The sequence below is a fragment of the Lathamus discolor genome, chromosome 4 (assembly GCF_037157495.1).
Source record: "Lathamus discolor isolate bLatDis1 chromosome 4, bLatDis1.hap1, whole genome shotgun sequence".
Lineage (NCBI taxonomy): Eukaryota > Metazoa > Chordata > Aves > Psittaciformes > Psittacidae > Lathamus > Lathamus discolor.
The window spans coordinates 30205689-30228474 of record NC_088887.1 but is presented as its reverse complement, the minus strand read 5'-3'; the positions used below and the strand labels follow the sequence as shown (position 1 = coordinate 30228474).

Here is a 22786-nt window from a genome sequence, read left to right as displayed (position 1 = left end):
AACAACAAAACACCAGCGACAAATAAATGTGGAATACATAAAAACTTATTCCCTCTGCCCCTTCCCATTGCCCTCTGTTTGAGAACAGCAGTTTTGAAAAGCTTCCTTGCTGGAAGATGGGCTATATTTTTACTGCTTATGCAGCAGCACATCGAGGAATAAAGCTGCAGGAGACGGGCCTGTTGAATAGGAGCCTGGGTGCACTTGACGCGACATTGCTAAAGAAGCAGATTTTACCAGAAGTGTGATACACATGGAGGTACTCGGCCGCCTTCCTCAGTCAGCAGAGTCAGGCTGGCTTGCTCCCAGGGCAAATGCAGATCATTCAGACATGCTCCTCCACTGCTGACTCAGAGCAGCAGCCTGCCTCTCTCCATTGACTGGGAAGGAAGCTTCACTGCCTAATTTAATGAGCTCAGTGCAGTGCAGGAGTGCCTCAGTGCAGGAGTTATGAATGCCTCCCGCGGACTGTGCTGGTCAGCATCAGCGCATGCATCTGGGCTACTGGCCTGGTGAGCAACAGAGAAGGCATTGGTTAGATTTGACCTTAGCTCCTTTTCCATGGCTGTCAGAAGCATGGCTTTCCCTCACTGGAAAAAACCACCTCCGTAGCACACATTTATAGCTTCACAGCTACTTGGTCCAAGGAATAGCTTGTACAATAAACGTAGACTAGGGAGAAGTGTGGAGAAGTTGTGCACAGGACTTTTAGAATCTGAATTAAAAAAAAAAAAAAAGAAAAGAAAAAAGAAAAAGCCTTGGTGGTTGCTGGGGATTTGAGAAGGATTGAGATGACAGACCTAATAGCCAGCTGAAAGTAGCTGCTTGCATTTTAAAGAGGGAGGGAGGGATGCAGGCATCACTGCATGACAAAAAGAGCAGTTGTATGAACAGAGGGATTAATTCAGCCAAGCCTCCCACTGGAAATCAGGCCCATGGCTGGGGTCTGTGGAGCCCGTAAAGGCTTTGACTGAAGCTTTCCATGACTGTAGTGGTCTCAGCAACTACATCCTTAACAGGTCCTCTGGCTTCCGTGTTTGTTGAGTGCAACCTGCAGCCCATCCTCCCTGGGGAGACAAGCAATGGCTCCCTCTTCTACTTCCTTGTGTATTTCCATGAAACTTCAAGGAACAGTGTGATTTATGCAACTGCTGCGTCGCTGTGAACTGCAGCTGAGCTTGGCCAACAATGCAGAAATGACCAGGGAACACAGACATACACACTGAGGGGGAAGAAAACAACTAATACCATTACAAGCCTGCCTGATCCCACTTACTTGCATGTAAATCAAGTAATAGACACCCACTTGAGAGTTACATTCAAGTACAATAATATTCATGTATAGTAAAAATGCATGACTGTAACCCCCAGTTTATATTACTAGCTCTTTAAAAATACCGCGTAGTCAGTAGCTCTATAAAACTCTGAAGGACAGCAGTCGCTCCAATGCATCAACTATTTTTCTTTCAAAGGTGAAAAAAGCTGCACACAGCTATATCATGTTTCCAGGTCAGTACCTGGGCTAAGCAGTGCTGTCACCATGGTGTTGCCTGGCACTTGAGACTGAGAATGACAAGAGTAATTGCCAGCAATTTGCCTTTCTTGTCCATAATCACCTAAGCACAAAATACAAACCACAATGGTTTTAGGAAACTGATTTTTCAGTTTTCATTTCACATGCCTGAAAGGATTTGAGGTAAGGATGCTCAGTGTAAAATGCTTGTAAAAATGGTTTCCAAGACACCAGCATCTCTTTAAATAGGCTGAGTCTGATTTTCTATAATTGCTATCTAATCCTAGCCTTCTAACATGGGATGCACAGGTAACTAACTGGTTTTGTAACCTGGCTGTGAGCTAGGGGTTTGGTGTCTTCATTCAAAGAGGATTGCAGGTAACTGAATAAAGATGAGACAGAACTCCCTGAAGAGGACACTGCCCATGCAAGCTGCTCTTTTGGCAACCACAATTTGAGAAGCAGAAAATATTCAAAGAAAAGGATGGGCTGGAAAGCAGATGAGTTCACGGAATACACAGATGCGAGGCTCTCCCAGAATGCATCTGCAAAGACAGAGAAAGTGGAGGACATTTGTTTTACGACATCCTTTCTTTCCCATGATGTTTGACCATCCTTAAATCATTCTCATAAGAAGTTCACTCAAATATCCTACAGAACAGGCAGTGAGTGGGCTCAGGTGGATGCCACATCCTGGATGGATCATTCAGCGCATGCATCAGCGAACACCACAAGGATTTTCATCCTCTGGAGATGTCAGCCTGTGCCATCTCATCACTTATGCATTTGAATCAGGTGTGGTAGGCAGGGAAGTCTCATATTGCGTGAAATCACTCATTTGGGTTACAGGGAGAATTCTCCATCTCTGCCTAAGTCCTGTGCTGCTGCCTCAGCACCTTCCACAGACCTGGAGAGGCTCAGGAGCAACAGCAGTAACACAGAGCAGCAGGTCTGCTGAATCAAATGTCTCTCCCCACTTTATTACAGGCAAGGAGGCTTTCTGCTTCAGCATCCGATTTCCCCTGCCAAGTCACGATGCCCTGTCTGTGAAGGTACAATTAATCACTATGGAGACAGTTGCACTCTCACCAGTTTGGGCTTAGTGTTTCAGCTGAGCAGTAACCAGCAGGTGCTGGGTGGCTCTGGGGAAAGAGCTTTGTTTTTTCCATGCTGGTGTGCAGTGCCTGAAGGTAGAGAGGTGTTTCTATCCCAGCTAGCAGGTAAGTGCACAGGCCAGTCCTTAGGTGGCATTTCCTGAAGCAGAAGAATCCATATGACATGGGTCAGGCCCCTGTCACTGGTGGAGGTGGTGGGCATGGGGGCTCATTCATCAGAGGAACGGTTAGATTCAGATTCTGTTTAATTTGAAGGGTCTCCCATGCTCCCTTTTCATGCTAATGGAGGGTTTTAACTTCATAGAAAACTCTGCACTACATATGTGAGCCTTGCAATGGCTCACTCCGGAAGTCATCTCAAAAGGAGATAAATCGATGGGAGCTGCAGGTAAGCAGGGTCCCAGCATAGGTCTATGGGGCTGTGTGCAGGCAGACCTCAAATTTCCATGTCAGGGCTCCCAGTTGTGCCTGAACCAGAGGCCAGACACCCATAACAGCCCAGGCACACAAAACCTGATGAGTGAAACTGTGCCTTTCAGAAGCTAGGGCATGCCTGGGTGTGCAGCCCCTAGGGAGCAGCATGTCTTCCCTGGTCCTGCCACACAGTCTGAAATGCAAGACCACAACCAAGTGAAAACCTGGGTTGGGGATGGAGAACAGAGCATTTTGCCATCATTTAGAGGTACAGTAAATGTGTTAAGTGCTCGAATCATAGCCCCATGGCATCTGCCAGCCCAGCTCCTCACTCAAAGACTGGAGCAGAAGCTTCTCTCATCACTCTACCTCTCGCTGAGTGGAGGAGCAGTGTGGTGGCCAGATGCCACTCTGCCAAGCCATGCAGAAACATGCCTTGAAGCTGAGGCTGGTATCTCATACCTTAGACACGTGAGTCCCTCTTTGGTGCCTATGCAAAAACAAACTAGGGGACTGCAGCTGTAGGTAGTTTAAAGCCTCCTTCTGGAGAGCAGACCTAAATATGTCAACCTTTCCATTTGGAAAAGAGAGCACAGCTCCGAGGACAAGAAAATTCAGAGCATCCATGGGATTTGCCAGATCAGAGAGAAACTGTGCTAAAGTGCTGGCAGCTCCGTGCTGAATTCACACAGGCAGCCCTGTCCCATCCCTGCCCCCTCACCAAGTCTGTGTGACACTGGACCCGCAGGAGACGGGGAATGACAACCGTGGGTAACAACTGCATGGATTTATTCATCAAACGCACTGAGCATTTCAGCAGCCTTGGAGGAGCTGAATCTACAACCTGACAGGCACTCTGTGAAACAGCAGTGATGAATAACTGCAACCAGAGGCACCCCAGGATAGCAAGGCAAGCATTTTTTAACAAGGTGCTGCTGATGCAAAACCATCAGTGCAGCTCCACATGAAACTCCCAGTGCAGCTGAAGGCTCCTATCCTCACCCAGTGTCAGGGAAAGACAGAGGGGCCACATCCAGATGTATCTGTGGATGAAACATTTAAATTAAATGCTGTGAAAGGCGCTCTTGGGATGTGGCAATACATTGTCCTCTCACTGCACAAGAGAACTGGCACTATTCTGGAGCTCTGCTTCACCCCAGTTCCATTACTGTAGATGTACAGTAAAACCAGCTGATATACACCCTGAATAGTTGCCCCCTTTCCCTTTGCCAGTGGTTTCTTGATGGGGCACTGAAATACCTGTCCACAGTGCCACAGTGCAGTTTTGGCTACAAGGTGTACTGAATACCTCCCAAACGAGATGCTGCGAAGTCTGCCTTCTCCTGCTTGCATCCAGAGGCACCTAAGCCCTTAGGGACAGATGTGTCTACAAGAGACTTAAAGCAGTTCTGCATTACTCTGCCTGAGCTAGGCCTGAGCCAGTCTGCAGGCAGCCCTACCTGGAAAACACCCTCTGTTTCAGCTGCCTGGCTGTCCTTCAGATGTTGCACCAGCCCCCGAACCTGCAGTGGAGATACCCAGCTGAACCGGGTGTTATGGAGCAAGTACTGAAAGGTATCCTGCTTTAGCAGAGAAACCCCAAACACAGCTGCTGGAAAGGATAAGGCATGCATTTACAAGCATCAGTTCCAGCTATTTTCCAGGCTCAAGACATGGAAAGGTTAGAACTAGTTTCAGTTTTGGGAAAAGCACCAGATGCATTCTCATTTCGTCTGAATCCTTGTTCTCAGACTATGGCCATATATCACTGGTGTTGTGGTAGTCCCAGAAGACCATGGGGCTTTGCCTTGTTAAATGTCCCATGAAAATGAAGTTATGCACTCATCAAAACCGGTCTAACAGAGGTCTGCGACAGTAAGAGCCACTGGTGAGACAGGAATTGTCTTTCTTCAATGCTGCACTCAGCGAACCCTCTGTGGTTTTCTCTATTTCTTTGCACTTTCTACTAATTTTTAAAACATTTCCTTTTTGAGGTTGAACTGCTTCATTATGAGGAAGAAGTAGTTAAGACCATAAATAGCCCTACTTCTGCACATGAAATTCTTTTAGCTACACAGCATCACTCAGGACACATTGTTTTGGCAGATTTATATTCCTAAACACTTTCACTGCCCAAGTGTCGATGTCTTTTCACCTGGGGCTTTGCTCCCAGCCACCTAGCCTAGCTGTAGCGTTGCCTCTGGCAGAGTCTGGAGGCTGCAAAAAGTTTAATGGCAGATTAAAACCATTCAGATTTGCTTGTGAGTGGTTCAGGCCGTAAGTGTCAGTGACCTGTCACAGTTCTCACCGCAGGCTGATGGAGCATGGCTCCATTCCTGGCAATTGCAATGACGCTTTTGCACAAGCTTGCCATGTCCTTCTTCTCCAATTCAGGAGAAACAGAGACTCTCCTGCCTCTGAGGCAATAGAGGTGAAAAACTGAGTAGGTTTTGCTACAAAGCCCGAGGCAGACCCATTGCTGAAGCCAGCACATGCAGATTGGTGCTCTTTCACATCTGAAATTTGCCTTCACGTTTGAATGAAGAAACAAGCCTTGATTCCTGCCTGCGAGCAGAGCACTGGAGGCTGCAGTTCTGCAGGACCCTGGACCGGTCACAGGAGCTGCCCTGACTGGGGGGGTGCCAGGCACCACCACCCTACCTCTGTGCTCCTGTCCCCTCTCCAATGCAAGAGCTGAAAACCACCCAGCAAGTAAGTGAACTATTTTTCAGCTGGGTCAGCTCCTGAAGTCGCTCTTTGTGAAGAGCTGGAAAACCAGCCCCAGGGTGGGAGAGGACAGAAACAGGTCAGCAGAGCTGGAGGAGGGCAGTGTGCTTGGGAAGAAAGGGATGGATGGTTCAGCCGCAGCCTTGGTTTTATGAAGTTCCAGCCGTGGGAGAGCTGCTCCTCATGTACTCCTTGTCTTCCCTCTGCCTGCCCTCTGCTTTCATTTGTCCGAGTTAATAATTAGTGTGTTGACTCCCATGGAAAGCAAAACATGTTCATCTTTGCTGAGATGGTTTCTGCCATGCTGTTGCTGCATATAACCATAAGCAGAAGCCATGTCCTCCTGCAGCAACTGCCTGCTGTGTGGCAGGATGGATGCTTGTTCTCTTTCCCATCCCTCCTCTTCAGAGGTGCTTGACAAAACAGCTGTGTGCATTAAAATGTTGGCTGCAATACCAGTTACACCATTGTTTTCATAAATAAAGGCCAATTTTGTAGCTTGCAATTTTGCCATGTGTCTAAGCAACTAAATAAGGTGGCTTGTATTGTCCCTGGCTGTTAAGAAGGTAGGCCTTAAACCCCTAAGTAAAAAGCCTGAAATTTTTATCTATAGCCCTGGAGTTCAAAGTAAAATCTAATTAATCCCTAAACTGTGACAAATCGGTAGCCTCTGCAGGGACCGGAAAGTTAAGCACTGATTTAAGACTTTTTCTGTTGAAATAGCAAACTTCTCCATTCAGAAGCCATGCTGTGAAAATGGGACTTTTTCACCCCTCTAAAATTGTGCTGCACTGTCATCTTACTCAACTGCTCTTTGGAAAGTGATAGTCAATGAACATGAGAGAGAAGCTTTTGCTGGGGAGTTACGGCAAGTACCCCGATTAAAACGTAAGGGCAGAAGATCCTCCCAGTTTTACAGACACCATCTCTGTGGTGGCTCTGCTCACATCACCTTTGAGAGTGGCTTCCCATTTCCCCACTCCCGAAGTGTGATGGTGGCCTTCTGTACAATATGCTCCAAGGCCTGTGGGTGCTGCCTGGGAGGGTTTCCCACCAATGCCACTGCGTGGTGATCCCACACAGCAAGATCACATCAGAAACTTGTCTCATTCTTCAAAACCTTCAACAGTTTCATATCCCACTTCCAGCTCTCACTTAATCATTGAGGGGGGGAGGCTTTGCGAGCTGCCCCCCAAAATCCCTTGCTCCTGCGGTGCCAGGGTCTTCAGGGCCGGCTCACTGGGGAATCGAGCTGCTAGAACAACCCAGCCTCCTCTCAAAAATCTGTCCACTGGCGTTTTCCAAGGACTTGTGGTCTGGTCCAATGTGGGTGGCTCTCACAGGGATGGACGGACCACTTCTGAGCACAAAGGCCACCCGCAGACCCTTTGAAGGCTTTCTGGGGAAGGGTTTGTACTCAGAGAGCTGCTTAAAGACAGAAGTGGCAAGAACTTGTGAACCTGGCAACTGCAAATCTGTATTCCCCTCCTCAAGCCCTGTGCTCAGAGGTGACAGAAACATTTTAGCTGCACTCAGACGCTGTTTTAATAGTGAGAACTGGAAACAGACACCAAACCCCCCTGTAATTTCCAATGGCTAATGTGCCAGCATAGTAGACTGAGCAATCTTAGTTTCAGGCCTGCTCAATAGCCTGGCACAAGGACAGGAGCTTTGCTGCACAAGTGCCCAAGTAATTCTGGGGGTAAACGCCCCACACATACCGGTATGTGTTGGATAGCCCTTGCAACAATACTCAGTTTGACATGGGGTGAAAAAGGTATTTCAGTCATGGATCCCAGATCTGTCCGTCCATCCATCCATCCATCCATCCATCCATCCATCCATCATCTCCTGAACAATGCCTGAACCCTCCTGGCTGCCTTCAACCAAAAGAGTCCCAGAAATCTTAACTTTTCACAGATTCTGATGAGGATTGGTGACCAGGTAGAGGAAACATCAGCTGAGTGGAGTGCACAGAAAACATGGGTCCAAGTCCGCATGAGGGCAAGTCAGAAACAAATTGCTTGGGGGCAAGTAGAGGTGGAAGGAAAAAACCCCATCTAACAGCCATCCCTATGCTGTAAGTACAGGACGGTATATCTGTTTCCTTCCGTGAAACAAAAAGAGGGAAGCTATTTTGAAATAAAGCCTATGGTGGCCTTTTGTTTTGCTTTGTTTTAGATTGAGTCTGTCTTTTCTGGTTTCAAAAGGTACAAGGAATTTGGGGGTTTTTACATTTACAAGAGTGCTATTCATACAAACATTAATGAATACGTTTGTGATCTGTATCTCAAAAATGCAGTAGTCCTGTTTTTAGATATCAACCAAAATTTTAAAACAAGTTTAGCACCTCACCCTTGATCAATAAACCTCTTCTTATTTCTTCTTTCTCGGGCTTTTCAGTGCCCTGGCATAAGCAGGCCAACAGCAGAGATGCTCAAGTGAACACCAAATCCGACTCCAGGCTCTATCCTGATGCTCTTTGTTTCTAACAACAGCTAATTGCCTGTACCTCAACAACAGAAAGCATTGTATTACAGTCTTCTTTTGATACCAAACACTGAAGAGACTCAGACTGATTTTGCCTTTCCTCCTCCTGCCCACATCTGCAAGCCATCTTTGTGAATGACAATTACAGGCAATGCAAACATGCCCCAGGAAACACATGCCAATGTACACAGCTTAGGAATCAGTGCTTAAGCAGCTCTCTTGACGAAAAGCCTCCTGCAAGTAAGACACTCGCTCACTTCTGAGGGAGCACGTTTCTTTCACTCAGAAGCGATGACATGAAGTTGAACCCTCTCCTGATATTTCCCCATGCTATTCCTGCTTGAGACTGCCTCTGATGCAAACAGGTCACACAACCAGGACACAGGCAGCTTGCTGAAAGGCTATAGGAGTCACACCTATTCATAAATCGGCCACACAGCTGGATTTCTGCATGCGAGTGATTTGTAGCTCTCAGTCCACAGAGCTATAACTTTTTAATAGGAAAAACAGGCCCCAGCGATGTACCCATCAGCTTTGTTATGCTCCAGGGAAGCTATTTGGAAGGGGAAACGAGAGCAAATCAACCATTTGTGACCACTGAGTATTTAAAAAACAGGGAAGAAGCAGGCAAAATACAAACTATTGTATGCAGACATAGTGTCCCTGACATTTTTGCTTAATTCTTGATAAGCAAAGCCCTTACGCACTTTGGGGTGTTTCAGACACTAATGTTTAAAGCCCTATTACAAGTGATCAAAAATAAAGGGAAAGTCTTGCACTGGAGGTTTTCCTCCCACCAACTGTGGAGGGGGTGTATCTGTGCCACCCTAAAACTCCCTTACCGCAAGCAGTAGCCCCAGACATAGCAACACTCCAAGAGCTTACCCACCAGCCTCCTGCTCTGCCATTGACATAGTCTGCCCAGCAGAAGGACAGCAAAGGTGTTGTGACCACCGAGTCTTTCTTCCCCCCCCTTCCCTCCTTACATACATTAGCCACATTGCTGGCCTGGGCAGATTTGTGGGGGCTGGCTCTGGGGGGTGGCTGACAAACCATCTTACTGGTGCCCCAGAGACTTAAGGGTCTCCCGCAAACCCGACGCAGCCTTTTTGCACCTCTGTGCTAATGGATTTTGTTGCAAAGATCAAGAGATGTCAAGCACAAAAGTATGAAAGTAGCTGTTACTTACTTTTAGGATTTGCACACCGCAGTACTTGGGGATTTTAATATTTATCAACCCATTTACAGGAGAAGCACAAAGACCAACACCTTCAGCAACAGATGCTGATTTGTGTTGTCTCGCTGAATAAATTTCACACCTGTTCTTCCAGGCAGAAGAGCCTGAACAAAATCACTCCTATCACTATGGAACCTGAATTGCTGTGCAGTGATCAGTTCGCAAAACCCTCTTTCAGTCCTTCACAGCTGCTCCATTGACTCCATTGGGTTCTGCACGTAAAGAGGAGCTCAAAAAGACCCCATAAAGCCACAGTGCTTCCATCTTGCATCCAAAGCTCAACAGTGCTCTTTTCCCCAGCGCACAATCTGAAGCATAAAGCATATTTTCAGATCTATCAAACAGGTTCATTACATGCTTAGTGCCAAGCCTACTGCAAACACCAGAAGACGAACTCAGCTGACTTTGGAAGTCTTTGGATCAGTTCTTCTAGGAAACAGATTTGTACAAAGGTAGGAGGAAGAAGAAATTGTACTTCAAAGAATTGTGGAATCAACAAGAGAAATACTCCATCTGACGCTGCAAGGCTGATCACCAGTTTGCATGGCTGTGCTAAGCATAGCAAAGGTAGGACAAGTCCCCATAACTTGAAGACATTAAATCCAGAGGTGCTGAAAGCTGATCAGCAAATGCTTTTGTTTATATTGGAGTGACTTCGTATGACTGTCTAAAAGCTGGGTTCTCATCTGAACTGACTGACCCTATTCCCTCCCTCGTACCTGGATACAGCTATGAGCTGCTGAAGAGCAATTCATTCCCATCATTTAGGACCTCTGTTTTAAGGTGCAAAGAACTGGAGATACCTATCAGCCTCCACTGGTGACAGATACTACAGATAATGACCAGAGACTACATGTACTAAGCAAGTGAAATCCCACCCTTGAGCCTTTTAGCTCACCCAGGATTTATAGGCCAGTCAGCAGCCAGATTCAAAGGGATGGTTTTTGATGGGTGAAGGTAAAGGTGCTGGTAATCCTCTTCTTACCTCACCATCTCACTGTTTGGTTTTGTACTTTGATTATCCTTGCTACATAGTGACCTGGCAAAAAAAGTCAGCAGTCCATGGCAATCTTGTTCAAAAAGTACATATATTTAATAATGATAACAAATACATTTTTTCCCCCTGGAATTTCCACTACTGTATTTCAGTAAATCCCTTCTATAGTCACTGCAGTTTGACTGTACATACCTACTGTCTAAACTGGATACACGGTTATGTTTTAGCAGTGTAGTACTCATATATTCTCTATAAATATAATAAAAAGATTCAACATTTCTGTTTTCAGTCTGATTCTTACACATATTTACTGGGTTTTCACAAAAAATACATGTCTCTTTTCTGCCTGCCCCAACCTTTTATTGGGTTCCAAATAAACCTGAGTTTGTAATTCAAGTCAGTATCTGCCATCTGTTCAGGTACACAAGTCCAACGCACACAAAAGACAGGATTCCAGTGGTCCCTGCTTGCTAGCTTTGCAGCACAAACATGATCTTAGCATGAAGAAAAAGAAAATGCTTTGATGTTTTTAAATGAAATGAAGAGCTAAAATGGACCCTTGGGATGCACAGTACTCTGGACAAAGAAAACATCACATTTTTCAATCTGAAAAGGAGTAAAATTATTTCAGGGCTGTCTTATCATATTGGGATTGTTATATATATTGTTTTACAGGGAGCTTAAGTACCCCAGAGGTGGGTGTCCTCACTACAATGAAGAGTACAGAACGCATATGGGCTTCCCTGTACTGAACTGATGGGTGCGCTTCGGTGCCGAGGTGAAGTGCCCCCCTGCAGACAGCCCAGAGAAGGGCTCTCTGGGCATTCTGCTCTGCTGGTTTTGCCAGCAAGCATTCCAAATACCGAACATCCCAGTTACCTGTTCCATCACTATTCAGATTCATGTCCAATTTCTTTATTGCAGATTTTGGTGTAAGGCCTGTGCTATGCTGAGAATGGGGAACACACACTCAACTATGGGCTCTGCTGGGGACCTTCTCCCTGACTCTGCTAGCCCTCCTCCCCCAGTCTCTGTGTTTCTCATTAAACTGGAAGGACAGCTTCTCAAACAGGGGTAACTCTCACATATGCACAGACACCAAACTGATGGGGCCACAAAATTGTTTGTAAAAATATTGATGAAAATAGGATTTGGATTCCTACCAATGGTCTCAACGCAAAATCCCCACCTTCCAGCTCCAGAAAGAAAACACCACTGCGGTGTGGGTTTTGAAATGATGCTAGGTGGGTGGGCATCAGTGGGGCATAAGCAGTCTAGAGCTGCCTGCTTGGGAACCAGATTGGAACAAGCTTTGTTGAGATGTTCTGTGCACACAAACACATACACAAGCACAGCACAGACGAAACAAAAGATAGTCTTTGGCTAAACCTTCTAGTTTATAGGAAATGCTTTTAAGACAAAAGCAGAACAAAAAAACTGTTGCCAACCTCTCAGATCCATCATTTACTTAGAAAAACAAGACCAGTATGCAAAGATGGTGTCTTTTAGAAAGTTAATCTTCAACGCTCATAACAATACTGAATTTTTGGTAACCACTGCATTACCAACACTGCAGTATAAAATGGTATTGGTACAGGTTCATGTGTCCTTTATCAGTCTTTTTAGTTTACTGCAGTCTCTCAGAAAAGCTTTCAAGTGTGTCCAATGCTGCCCTGTTGTAACAGGGGCTAATGCAGGCATAGGTGCACCATGGAACTAGTACAGATGCAAAAATTGGAGGTGACAGGATTGTTTAGACACAGCGTGTTGCAATCTGGATTGCTGTTTGAAGCATCCGCTTGCAGACCCATCATATGAAAGGCCTCTAGTGCGGTGAGTTTCCACGTGATGAAACTTAGTTTTAAGTAATCATGTTTCTTCTGAGTGACATCACCAAATCATCATTTTCTTTAGGATAAAAATGATTTCACTATTAGCTGCTTTAGGTAATTAACAATAAAATCTGCTTTGGCTTCCAATACTCCCACTTTTTCTGAATGTTTAGATCACTCGTGTCTTTACTCAAGCTTTACCAACTCTGTCTTCTTGGCAGGGCTTGTTAGCAAGTTGACTTTGGACATAGTACCTTGAGTTTTTCCACTTGTCTAGCCACGTGAACAATGCCTATAGTTGTACCATGTACTGTGTAGCACAGGCAAACGCAACATGGACAGTCTTACCACAGACCCTGGATGGGACTGGCATTCATGGCACCATGCAGATTACCTTCATGAATCAAACTGTTAATGCTTGCTGTTCTTCCAATCAACCTTACTGCAACACCAGCTGCATAGCTCTTTCAAGACATGTTTTACTGTAGAGTCAGATGCCAAATGCTAATATTGCTTACCAGCACAAGCAGAGCCCTTTTCTTCCATGTTTAATATGTAGGACAATGCCTTCCTCACAAGCAGAACTCTGATTTTCCACTCTGAACCACTATGGTGTATTACACAGTGACAGTAACATGCCTGTGGCTTTCCCTTCTTGTTAAAGGTAAAAAAGGTTAGGTCCCAGAGAGCAGCAGCGCAAATCCCAGTACATCAGACTAACACTGGCCACTGACAGCATCTGCTGCATTGAAGGAAATCTGCGTCGGGCTCATCTGCTGCAGCTGAGGCATCCTCGCTTCCAGTGGCTTGTCACTTGCCGACTGCATCGTCTGGTTCCTTTTCCGCAGCATCTGTCCGATCCCCATCATGGGGAACCTGCCTCTGCTTTTAACACAGTTCGGGCTGTTCAAGGGGTTGTTGGAAACCAGCTGAGTAGGGGACACTGTTTCTTCCTTCGCTGGATACGCTTTTTCTTCATACGTGAAAGAGACCTGGGTGGGGTGGACAGGGGATGTACTCCCTGGCTGAAAAAGTGGGGACAGTGTCCTTTCACTTGAGCTTTTATAAGGGAAATTCATTGGTGAGCCTAAAATCCTGTACTGATGAGAGGGGGAAACCTGATCTATTTGGTCCTCTCTGTCAACCGACTCGAAGGAGTGCACAATATTCAGGATGAGAGGGGAGTCCTTTGTCCGGCCCCCGATCCGGGACGGCTCCTGCTGCGGAGACTCCTGCCTCTTGAGGAGCCGAGGAGTTCTGGGGGGCGGCTGCTGGACTTCGAGGTACTCCAGGGAGCTGGAAGTGACACAGCCCGTCTTGGCTGCCAGGGGTTCATGGAAAGGGCTTAACCCACCGCTGGAGTCTGCAAAGCAATCAGAAAAGGAACCAGAAGAGCAGATTGCATTTAACAGCACTGCCTTCTCTGCCTTACGGCAGACAGCGTCCAACACCACCTTTAACAAATTTGAGGAGAGTGTGACAAATGCACTAGCTGAAACAAATGGTCTTAGGGATATACTCAGAACCTAATTCCCTGATTCTCATTTGATACTTACGTTGCTGTTTCATGGATAATTTATCTGTCACTTTCCTCAAAGGCAGGCACAGTGCTTAAACTGAGTAAGACAAGGACATGAAATGGAAAACCACAGATGTCTTCAGCTGTTTGTATTAATTATACCCTCTAAGGACAAGTCTGAGAAATCTCACGTTTCTCCTTTCTTAGCACAATTCTGCATGGTTTTTACTGGGCCTGCACACTGTATTCACTGACATACCTAGAGACACAGGGGACAATACTGAGTTAATCCCTAATGTCTCTCCTTCCATTTTGGAACAAAATCTGGTTTTGGTTTCACACATGTAAATATGGAGTAGCTGCACTGGCCAAATTCAGGCTGCTACAGTTGGAACAGATTTGCTGCATCTACTTTAGCAAGCATCTACCTCCAACAAGGACCAACTATAAATGGAACAATCTTTGCAGGATTCGGCCCAGTAAAACAAAACATCGCATGGAGAAGATCTGCTCCATTTCTACAGGATGCTGGCACTTGCTTATGCCAAGCTAATCTCAAGAACACACATTTTGCTGCCTTTATGGAAAGGTCTCCAAGGAGCCTGCTTTGCTAGGTTCCCCCTAATTGGAAGAATAGTGGACTGGCAGTTAATCACTGTCCACAAGTTCCCTCGGTCTCAAACCATCTAAAAGGGATATAAGATAGTTTAGGTCTGCCAGCCCTCAGGTCACAGCCACAAATCTCACATGTATTTCTTTTGAAAGGGATGGTCTCGGCAGGGATTGAGACCTGAATGAATGCATGGGATGAAATCACCCGCATTGAGAGTTGTCTGGGAAAAGCAGACCAGGTTTAATATGACTTGTTTCTTTCTAAAACTGGTCAAAATTATTTGACCATTCAATTTAAGAAGTATCAAAACACAGTTTCCATAAGCAGAGAAACGCTTTAGCTGATACTCGAATCACGTTCAGGTTTCAGTTCATAAAAGCAGGGAGACACCTAACTCGGCTTACTTCCCCCTGGGCCCTCCTCCCAAAAGGAACAACAGTCTCAACAAAATGAGCACTTTTAAAATGGTTTTTTTACATTTCTCACAAACAAGCATGTCCCATTTCTGACCAGCTCTCAGACTACTGCTACCGTGCAGCAGAGGTGCCCGTACTCCCAAACACCATTTTGATACTTTTTTCAGGTAGAAAGCATCAAATGATAACTTATCAAGTCATGAGAAGAAGCATGAAACTACAATAATCCGCCACTCTTAATAACCCACTGACATCGCAGTAAATGTTTTGTTCATTGCTTTTCCCCGTGCTGCTCTGTAGTGACCTCCCCTCATTTAGTTCTTTCATTTAACAGCTGGCTTCATCGCATTCCTGCTCCCCGGTGTGCACCACCGACACTCCATTTTCCCTGCTGACTCCCCTTTTCCTCCACTCCTCTCTTCCATCTCCTTTTGCGAGCAGCTCTCACCCATACCTCCCAGGCTGCCTCCTACCCTGCGTGATTAATGCTCTGCTCTCCTCTGGCTGCCTCGTCTTCTCCTTTCCCTGCTAATGCTTTCCCCGCTAATGCTTTCCCCCTTCCTTTTGCTGCCTGAAATCTGCTGGGGCTGGCGGTCCCACCTGCATTTCCTCTCAGCTGCCTTTTTACCCTTTCTCCACCACCAGCTGCTGCCTACTGCTTCTCCCAGGGATGCCACCGTTACTGGCACTCTCCTCAGGGGCAGCGACTTCTGCCCCTGCTGCCCCTTAGCTCCCTCTTTGTAAAACACATTCTCCAGTAGGAAGAAGCTTGTCTACCAGCTTTGGTTTGTCAGAGATCTGGGGTGGGTGTTGATGCTTTCGAGGCACTAGTGTGAAGTGGAGATGATTTTGTATAAATACGTATAAATAGGAAAAGAAAGCTTTTTTAAAACACTGTGGGAATTCTATCAAATAAAAAGAGAAGTAAAAGTGAGGATTCATGACTGCTGAACATTGTCATGGTTTCCTTACGATGTTTGACTGTATTATCCAGTCCTCTTTCACATACCACCTCCAAAGCAGACAGCTAATGCAAGCCCAAGACTATTTACTGACAAAAACAACACACAAGACACTCTCACTAATACTGCACATGCCCGCACATGCACATGCGCACAAGAACACACCACTGGTATTTCTCCCACTGACCTTTCTCTGGGCCTCCAGCCTTGGTGACTTTCCGGTCCTTCAGCAGAGCCTTGGTGTTCTGTATCTGTGAGATAAGACAGGAAGAAGGCTGTCTATATGAAACTGGACTTTTCTCAGTTTTCTTTGGGAGCTGACGGTGAAGAATCTCCCCTTTCTTTTCTTGTTCTTTGAGTTTTTTGTCCTTTAGGTTGTAAAACAAACAAGAACAATTTGGTTTACTTAAGGGAAGCTTAAATGACCCCCAGACTTCTAAGCACACCACTTACCAAAGCCGAATTAAAAAATGTACATTTACAAGGAACTTATCCTGGCTACTCAAAAAACCTCAATCTTCCAGTCTCATTTTCCTCTGATCTGTTTGACACGATTTCATGGCTCCCATCTGCTCTGACATTCATGCAGTGTGAAAGTTGGCTTTGGAAAATTAAAGGAAAAGGAAAGCTTTCTCTTCAGAGGCCATTAGTCCTAGAAGACCTCACTGGCTTAAGCAGATACGGGTTTGTGCTCCTCCATACCTGAAACTTGCCTCCCTATTTAAGCACTGAAAATAGGTCTTTCATTTCTCTTTATTGCACTTCCTGTGGCATTTGAAGAGGTGAGCTGAAAAGCTTTAAAGAAGTTGAGTCATTTATCTTCTGTCCAAACAAGATCGGGAGGAAAAAGCCCTTACTTTTACAGCATCTCTGCAACTGCAGAAGACATGCAGGGGAAGAAAATTGCTGACACAACCCTCCATTGAGCTCTAACTCCTCGTGATGGGTAAGGCAACTGAAGGGGGATTACAAGCACCTACATCCTGAAAGACAGGTTTGATCTCCAGCAGTGACAGAGTTAAGACAAAACCTGGGAGTGGGACTCTGAAGAGAAATGGAGTTTTCGAAGCACTGTTTTACAGTGAAGATTCATTGTACCTTCTTTCAGCACGAACTGATAGATTCTACAAGCTGTATAACACTCTTTACCTGCCACTGATTTCAGGGGGAGCCAAAAGTCTCGTTTCACAAAAAAGAATCAGGCATCAAATTTGTGGGTTTGTTGTGTTACACCTCAAAGGCCTCAAGGATCTCCCGTGTTTCTGTAACAAAGCTGCATGATCTGGTTTGAAATGCCAGCCTCAGAGAAGTGGGGCTTCTGGTCCAGTTACTTCAGGATTGTTTCTGCGGTTGTGATTCTCACTTCAGCAACATGTTTTGCTGTGTCTTATTAAAAAGTCAGTGTAAGTACAAGTCTTTTTTTAAACTCACAGGAAAGTTCCTTCACCCAGTTTTGTGCCTGTATTTTGTCTGATAATTATGCACTGCCAAAGGGCTGGCTCTCCTGATGATTTTCTTTTGAAAGTTCATCGACATGAAGTCTATGAAAACCCTCAGATGCAAAGTAATGTGCATATATGAGGCAGGAAAAAGAAAGAAAGAAGCAGAAGACAGCTTGGGTTCTCCTGGAACGTTTAGTGTTCTAAACACATTCTAGTGCTCAGCACATTCTAGTGCTCTGGAAACATATTAAGGCACCTAAAAGGAAAATAACTGGACTGCACTTGTTATGATCATTCCCAGCTCAGACAATTTCAGCTTCCTGCACAGATGGTGTCTGGGCACCGCTGGGCTCATTAATCTTTGATTTCTCAGAAGTTATGGAGTCAGGAGGAAGAGTTTCAGTGAATCACAAACTGGAGGTTTTAGTTTTATTACAGAAGTGGTTAGGTGACTTGGAAGAGCAAGAACCAGAGACCTTTTGTGAGGTCTTCACCTCAGTCTCCCTCTGTGCACACATTTTTTGTCCCCAGCCTTCTCTCCACCCACCCCGATCTCCTCCAGTTTCTTTCCCTTTAGCTAGCTAAAGCTGGCTAACCCTTTCATGGAAACAAACCAACACATTATGGAGCCATCATCACTTTGCTTATGTGATACCTCTTCTTCCACCTGGTGCTCTTCCCCTTGCCTTTAAGCGGCTGTAAACACCTTTGGCACAGAGCACTTCTTCCTTCCTGCCCATGCTGTGCTTGGAACGACTCAACATCTAATCAATCCCAGGCACTATCTTGGCAAGCACAGTCACGTACTGATGATGATGAAGTAATAACAACAACAGCAATAATAACAATAAATCTGTGTGAATAACAAGCTGCAACAATAGAGTCAGTGGGAGCTGTACAGTTAACTTTGAGCTCACCACACTATTTTTCCTCTCAAGGCTCTGAAACTCTGCTGCCAAGTTCAGCAGAGACTGGGCTCTACCAAGTATCTTTTTTTAAAGGTACTTGTGAGGATGAGATCAAGTGGTGACTATATTAAGCCTAAAGGAGCTGATCAAGATTGTTAGCGGCTTTCTGCTATTTTGGATAGGTGAGGAAAGAATTTGCATGTTGGCTGCTGCAGCATCTGTCAGAATGCAGGACAATTCAGTGCTGCAATATTTTTAGCCTAATGGTGCAAGAGTGAAGCTGCAGCTCCTCACCTGCCCAGTGCTCCTGACTTTGCCTTCACACTACTCTTACGTTCTCTATGCAGCAGTCACTCCATACAATTAAAGCACCCATGAAAAGAGAAAATTCACATATCTAGTGTAGGCAATTTATTAGTTTACCCTGGATGAATGCTGCAAATAGTCTTATAAGTACTTTTAAAACTTACCAACATTGTTTCTATTAGATGATGGTTGTGGGAGGGGAAACAACCAAAACCCTAAACTCTCAACATGCCACATACTATATTTTAGAAGGAAAGGAAGTTTTCCTTCAGGGGAGTTGTAAAAGTTCGCTCTTCGCTGTACCATGAACAGCCATGTAATGGCACGCTGTCACACAATGCAGGAGTTGTACCGGTATGTTATACTTGAATAGGTTTGGCATTACATCATCCTCTGCTATTTCCTGTCCTGACCTCGACCCTAAAACCTACTCTTAGTCCCAGCAACGGATCTGAAAGGAGGATAAAGGGTATTTGCCTTGGCCATGTATGAAATGGTGATAGCACAATGATACAAGTTCTCAAAAATCGCCCACTAGCTACCCCGTGGGAGGCAGGTACCCCCAGTGCTGGTCCCCTAGATTTAGTGTGGGGGGTGGCCACCCATCACCTAAGGCATCTCCAGCATAAACAAAGAGATGGGGAGAGAGAGAGACAGACTGCTGCCTTCCTCCCTCCTCCCTGTGCTGCCCGTCCACTCTGAGCACTAAAATGAAATCAGCCTGCAGCACAGCCTGACTCCTTAGCAGCAGCAGCAGTTCCCAGCACCCTCAGCCTTGGCATGCTGATCACACCACCCCAGGTTAGGAAACCTAATGGAGAAAAGGGGCCGGGCATGACTGCTGCCCATGTGCCCGCTGCCTGCCCCTGCAGGAGGTGGTGCTGCTGGCAGGCAGAGGCAGCCCCTGCCCAAGGCTAAGTCCTTATTTCACATCGCTGGAGTGAGGTGGAAGAAATTCAGTCAGCTGGCGAAGCTGAAGCTGACCGGCAAGCTCCCTGCTATTCCCATGGCAACGCACAGCTACACTCTGTGCAGTGTCTGCCCAGGGACCATTTCCCTGCTGGAAATGAGGGGTGATAAGGGGACTCTGAACTCCAGAACATGAATCTGTCTGAGCTTACAAAATCCCTGCCCCTGAGTCCTGATGGCACCCACCGAAGCCAGGGGCATGAGCTAGACACTACCAGGATGTGCTCCCATCCTCAGGAAGGCATTTTAGGAGAGATGCCTACCATAGCTACAAATGGCAGTAACACCAGGGTGTGTATTCACGTGTGCTGCTTCAACTGTCCTGTACAGTAAGCGTAACATAATCCCCTTGTGTAAATACACCTAAAATGATAATAAACATGTTTTATACTCAACTATGTCTATGCAAAGAGAATATACTGTATTATTATCACAGTGTCTGCACTGTGACTGCACCAAGGTAACTTTCAAGAAAGAAATAACACCCCCTCATCCTCTAAATAGCTACACTGGGACAAACTCTTGAGTGAAGGAGGTACACAGTAGCTGCAAGGTAATGCCTGGATGGCAGGCAGACTCATCCATGGCTCTCCATTGCTGCACAGAGCAGTGACACCAGCAGCTTGAGGAAGCTGGCCCAGAGAGCCCATGCATCATCTGCAGTGCTTGCCTTCAGATACTGGCCCATGTTTCCAGCGGAAGCTTTCCCTGCAACAGCTGGAAGTAAGCTGGCAAAGAGTGTTTTGAAATATTATATTCATTGAGTCTACCCACTGCTGATACAGTTAAGTAAGATAGTTTTTGATGCATGTAGGAAAAGAAGAAGGACTTTGCCCTGATATTGCCATCTGGCTTGCAGTTCAACTTGTCTCATAAGCAGCCTTTAAAATAAACAAACCCAGCCATGAGACAAATCTGTCCCTGCAATCACCTCATCAGTCCGGCACGGAAGAGCAGCTTTTGGAAAAGGTAGGCTCTTCAAGAGTACTGCTCTTTGTGTTGGTAGGTAAGACTTGCACAGCTCATATTACCCTTGTAATTTTAGTGCTTGGCAAAGAATCAGCCAGGGAATCAAAATTCAGCCATGAGAAGACTCCTGTTATCTGATATGTATTCTTTTCAAGCAAACTACCTTCTCTATTTGCAGATAAAAAGACTGGAGACCAACAGAGCAAAAGGTAACCTGGTTAAATCTTTTCTCTGGCCAAGGGAAGTCCCTCATGATGTGGTGGGCTAGCAGAAAATATCAACCTGGACAGAGTTTTGTTCTAACAGTTTGATCATTTCTGGTAGTCAAGCCAGCTTGTCGCAGGACACCAGGAAAGCCAGGTGACCTGGGAGGACCACTATGTGTGTCACTCAGCTCTCTGCCCTACGCTACCAAGGTCTTGAGATTCAATGCAACACAGCTATGGTCTTACAACACCAGCAACTTGTACTTGAAGTGAAACTACAGAGCCCTCCAAAGAAGTCTGCATTATTTCTTTGCTAAATAGGGCATTTAAAACTTCCATTTTCCTCATAAAAGTTGAAAAGCTGAAAGTCACCTTTACACTTCCATTCTAGGGAGTTGATATTTGTTCCTTTGAAAAGAAATTGAGGAATTATTTGTCCTGCACAAGCAAGGCCAGAGCCCTTTCTTTTTCTTCTCCAAAGGTGAAGAAACCCATTGCCTTATTTGCAATCGACACGGATCCTCGAACTCAGTCTGTTTTCAAAGTACCTTATCAAGCATTAATAAGCTTTACCTCATAGGAGTCTTTATTTGCCTTGTATTTTTCTATCTGGTACAGTTGGTTCCTGTGACAAATACTGTCCTGGCCTTCAGACTTCTGTGGAGAGAGAAGCATGGAAAAGTATGCAAGATAATTAGAGACAACTAACATTCGGTTACAGCTTAATGGACCACATCAACACTTGGCATTCAACATACAAAGATGGTGAATTTGGTCCATTACATTTTAAATATCATTGTTGGCATCAATGTCAGAACAAGCTTGCTAAAAGAGCTGATAAAAGCAAAAAACTAAGAAGCTGTTGTCAGATCGGAAAGCCATTGGGGGTTATTTCTCTGAGAAGCCAGCCCATTAAGAACAAAACTCCACACAACCCACTCTCCTGGCCATGCAGTCACACAGGAGACTATAGACCCTCAATTAGTTAATACTCCTTGCCAGAGCACAGGCAGCTGGGTGGAGAGGCCAAGGGAAGATAGCGTGCAGCTTGTCTTTGTGCACTCTGCTCCTCATGATGTACAAGGAAGGATGACATGTGGCAGCAGAGTCCTGCCCTAGAGAAAGCTGCTGCGCAAACCCATCGGCAGTGTTTCTAACCCTCAAGCCAGGAAAGTCAGCAGGAGATGATGAGACTTTATATTCATGCTAGTTCTCATGTAAAACTTTCAGCTCAGTTTTCACCTAAAAACTAAATAGAATCTTTATAGCTCTTAAGCTTCCTCTTGATTTCCTGAATCAAATTACATTGTGTTATTGGTGTTTCAAGTGGCAGAGTTGTCTCAGCATATGGACACATTACACCAGAAGTCACAAGTAAAGCTCTGCATTGCAAAATTTGCTCTCTATAGGGTAACAGCCTAACCAGAGGGGAACTCCTGTAGAAACAGGCACTTGTGAGGCATAAAGCCTATCAGCAATTATCTCTGTAACCTGGGGGATTCTTATCTGAAATAGTGTTATTGGGTTTTAAGGAATACTTCCCCTTCGTGGTTAATACTACAAAATCAGGGGGAAAAAAAAACAAGGCTAAGACAAAACCAGAACAACTTGGGTAAAGCCTTGAGATCTAATGGCAGCAAGCAGGGAAACTTTTAGCACTTCTTGTACCCTCCTCATCCATTTGTCCAAAGAATCAGCAGCAAGCAGTACTTACCCTAAGGCTTGCCAAGTAGCGCTCCAGCTTCTTATTAAGTAGAAAGTAGATGGCAAGTGTGTGACTTGCCCTGTTTGAGAGCACAGTGTTGATGACATCGCTGTTCTTGTAGCCGAGCTTCTCAGTCATATGGAGCAATACGCTTTGGCTGAGGTCCTCAAGGTGAATCCTGCACAGAGGGAGAGGCAGAGCATGCCATTCGTACCATCCTCCCACCGGCAGAGCCTTGCTAGCCATGGGGGACAGGGCAGAGTGTGGAGAAGAGGCCTGAAAGGCTCACTAACATGGGAGTGATTAGCTCTCTCCTCTTGAGATAGGCATGAAAAGGGTAGACTATTCAGGAACCACGGACACCATGGGAAGCTGTGACAGCTGAACTAACAGCACTCTCTTCATCATTTCCTACCCTGATGCAAAATGGCACCATGATGCCTGGG

The 22786-nt window shown here is 45.6% G+C and overlaps 1 protein-coding gene across 2 annotated transcripts in view; it reads right to left on the bottom strand.

The window, feature by feature from the left end:
* Positions 1-10565: 10565 nt before the first annotated feature.
* The window catches only part of HUNK (hormonally up-regulated Neu-associated kinase), a 57261-nt gene continuing 45040 nt past the window's right edge, over positions 10566-22786 (bottom strand). The window contains exons 7-10 of one of the 2 annotated variants that reach the window (XM_065676803.1): positions 22350-22518; positions 21209-21292; positions 16023-16203; positions 10566-13688 (exon numbers count right to left, since the gene is read on the bottom strand). In XM_065676803.1, the coding sequence (XP_065532875.1) occupies positions 13042-13688; positions 16023-16203; positions 21209-21292; positions 22350-22518 (1081 nt within the window). In that variant the 3' untranslated portion in view covers positions 10566-13041. The remainder of the gene's footprint in view (positions 13689-16022; positions 16204-21208; positions 21293-22349; positions 22519-22786) is intronic. The other variant, XM_065676804.1, reaches the window with a different exon arrangement.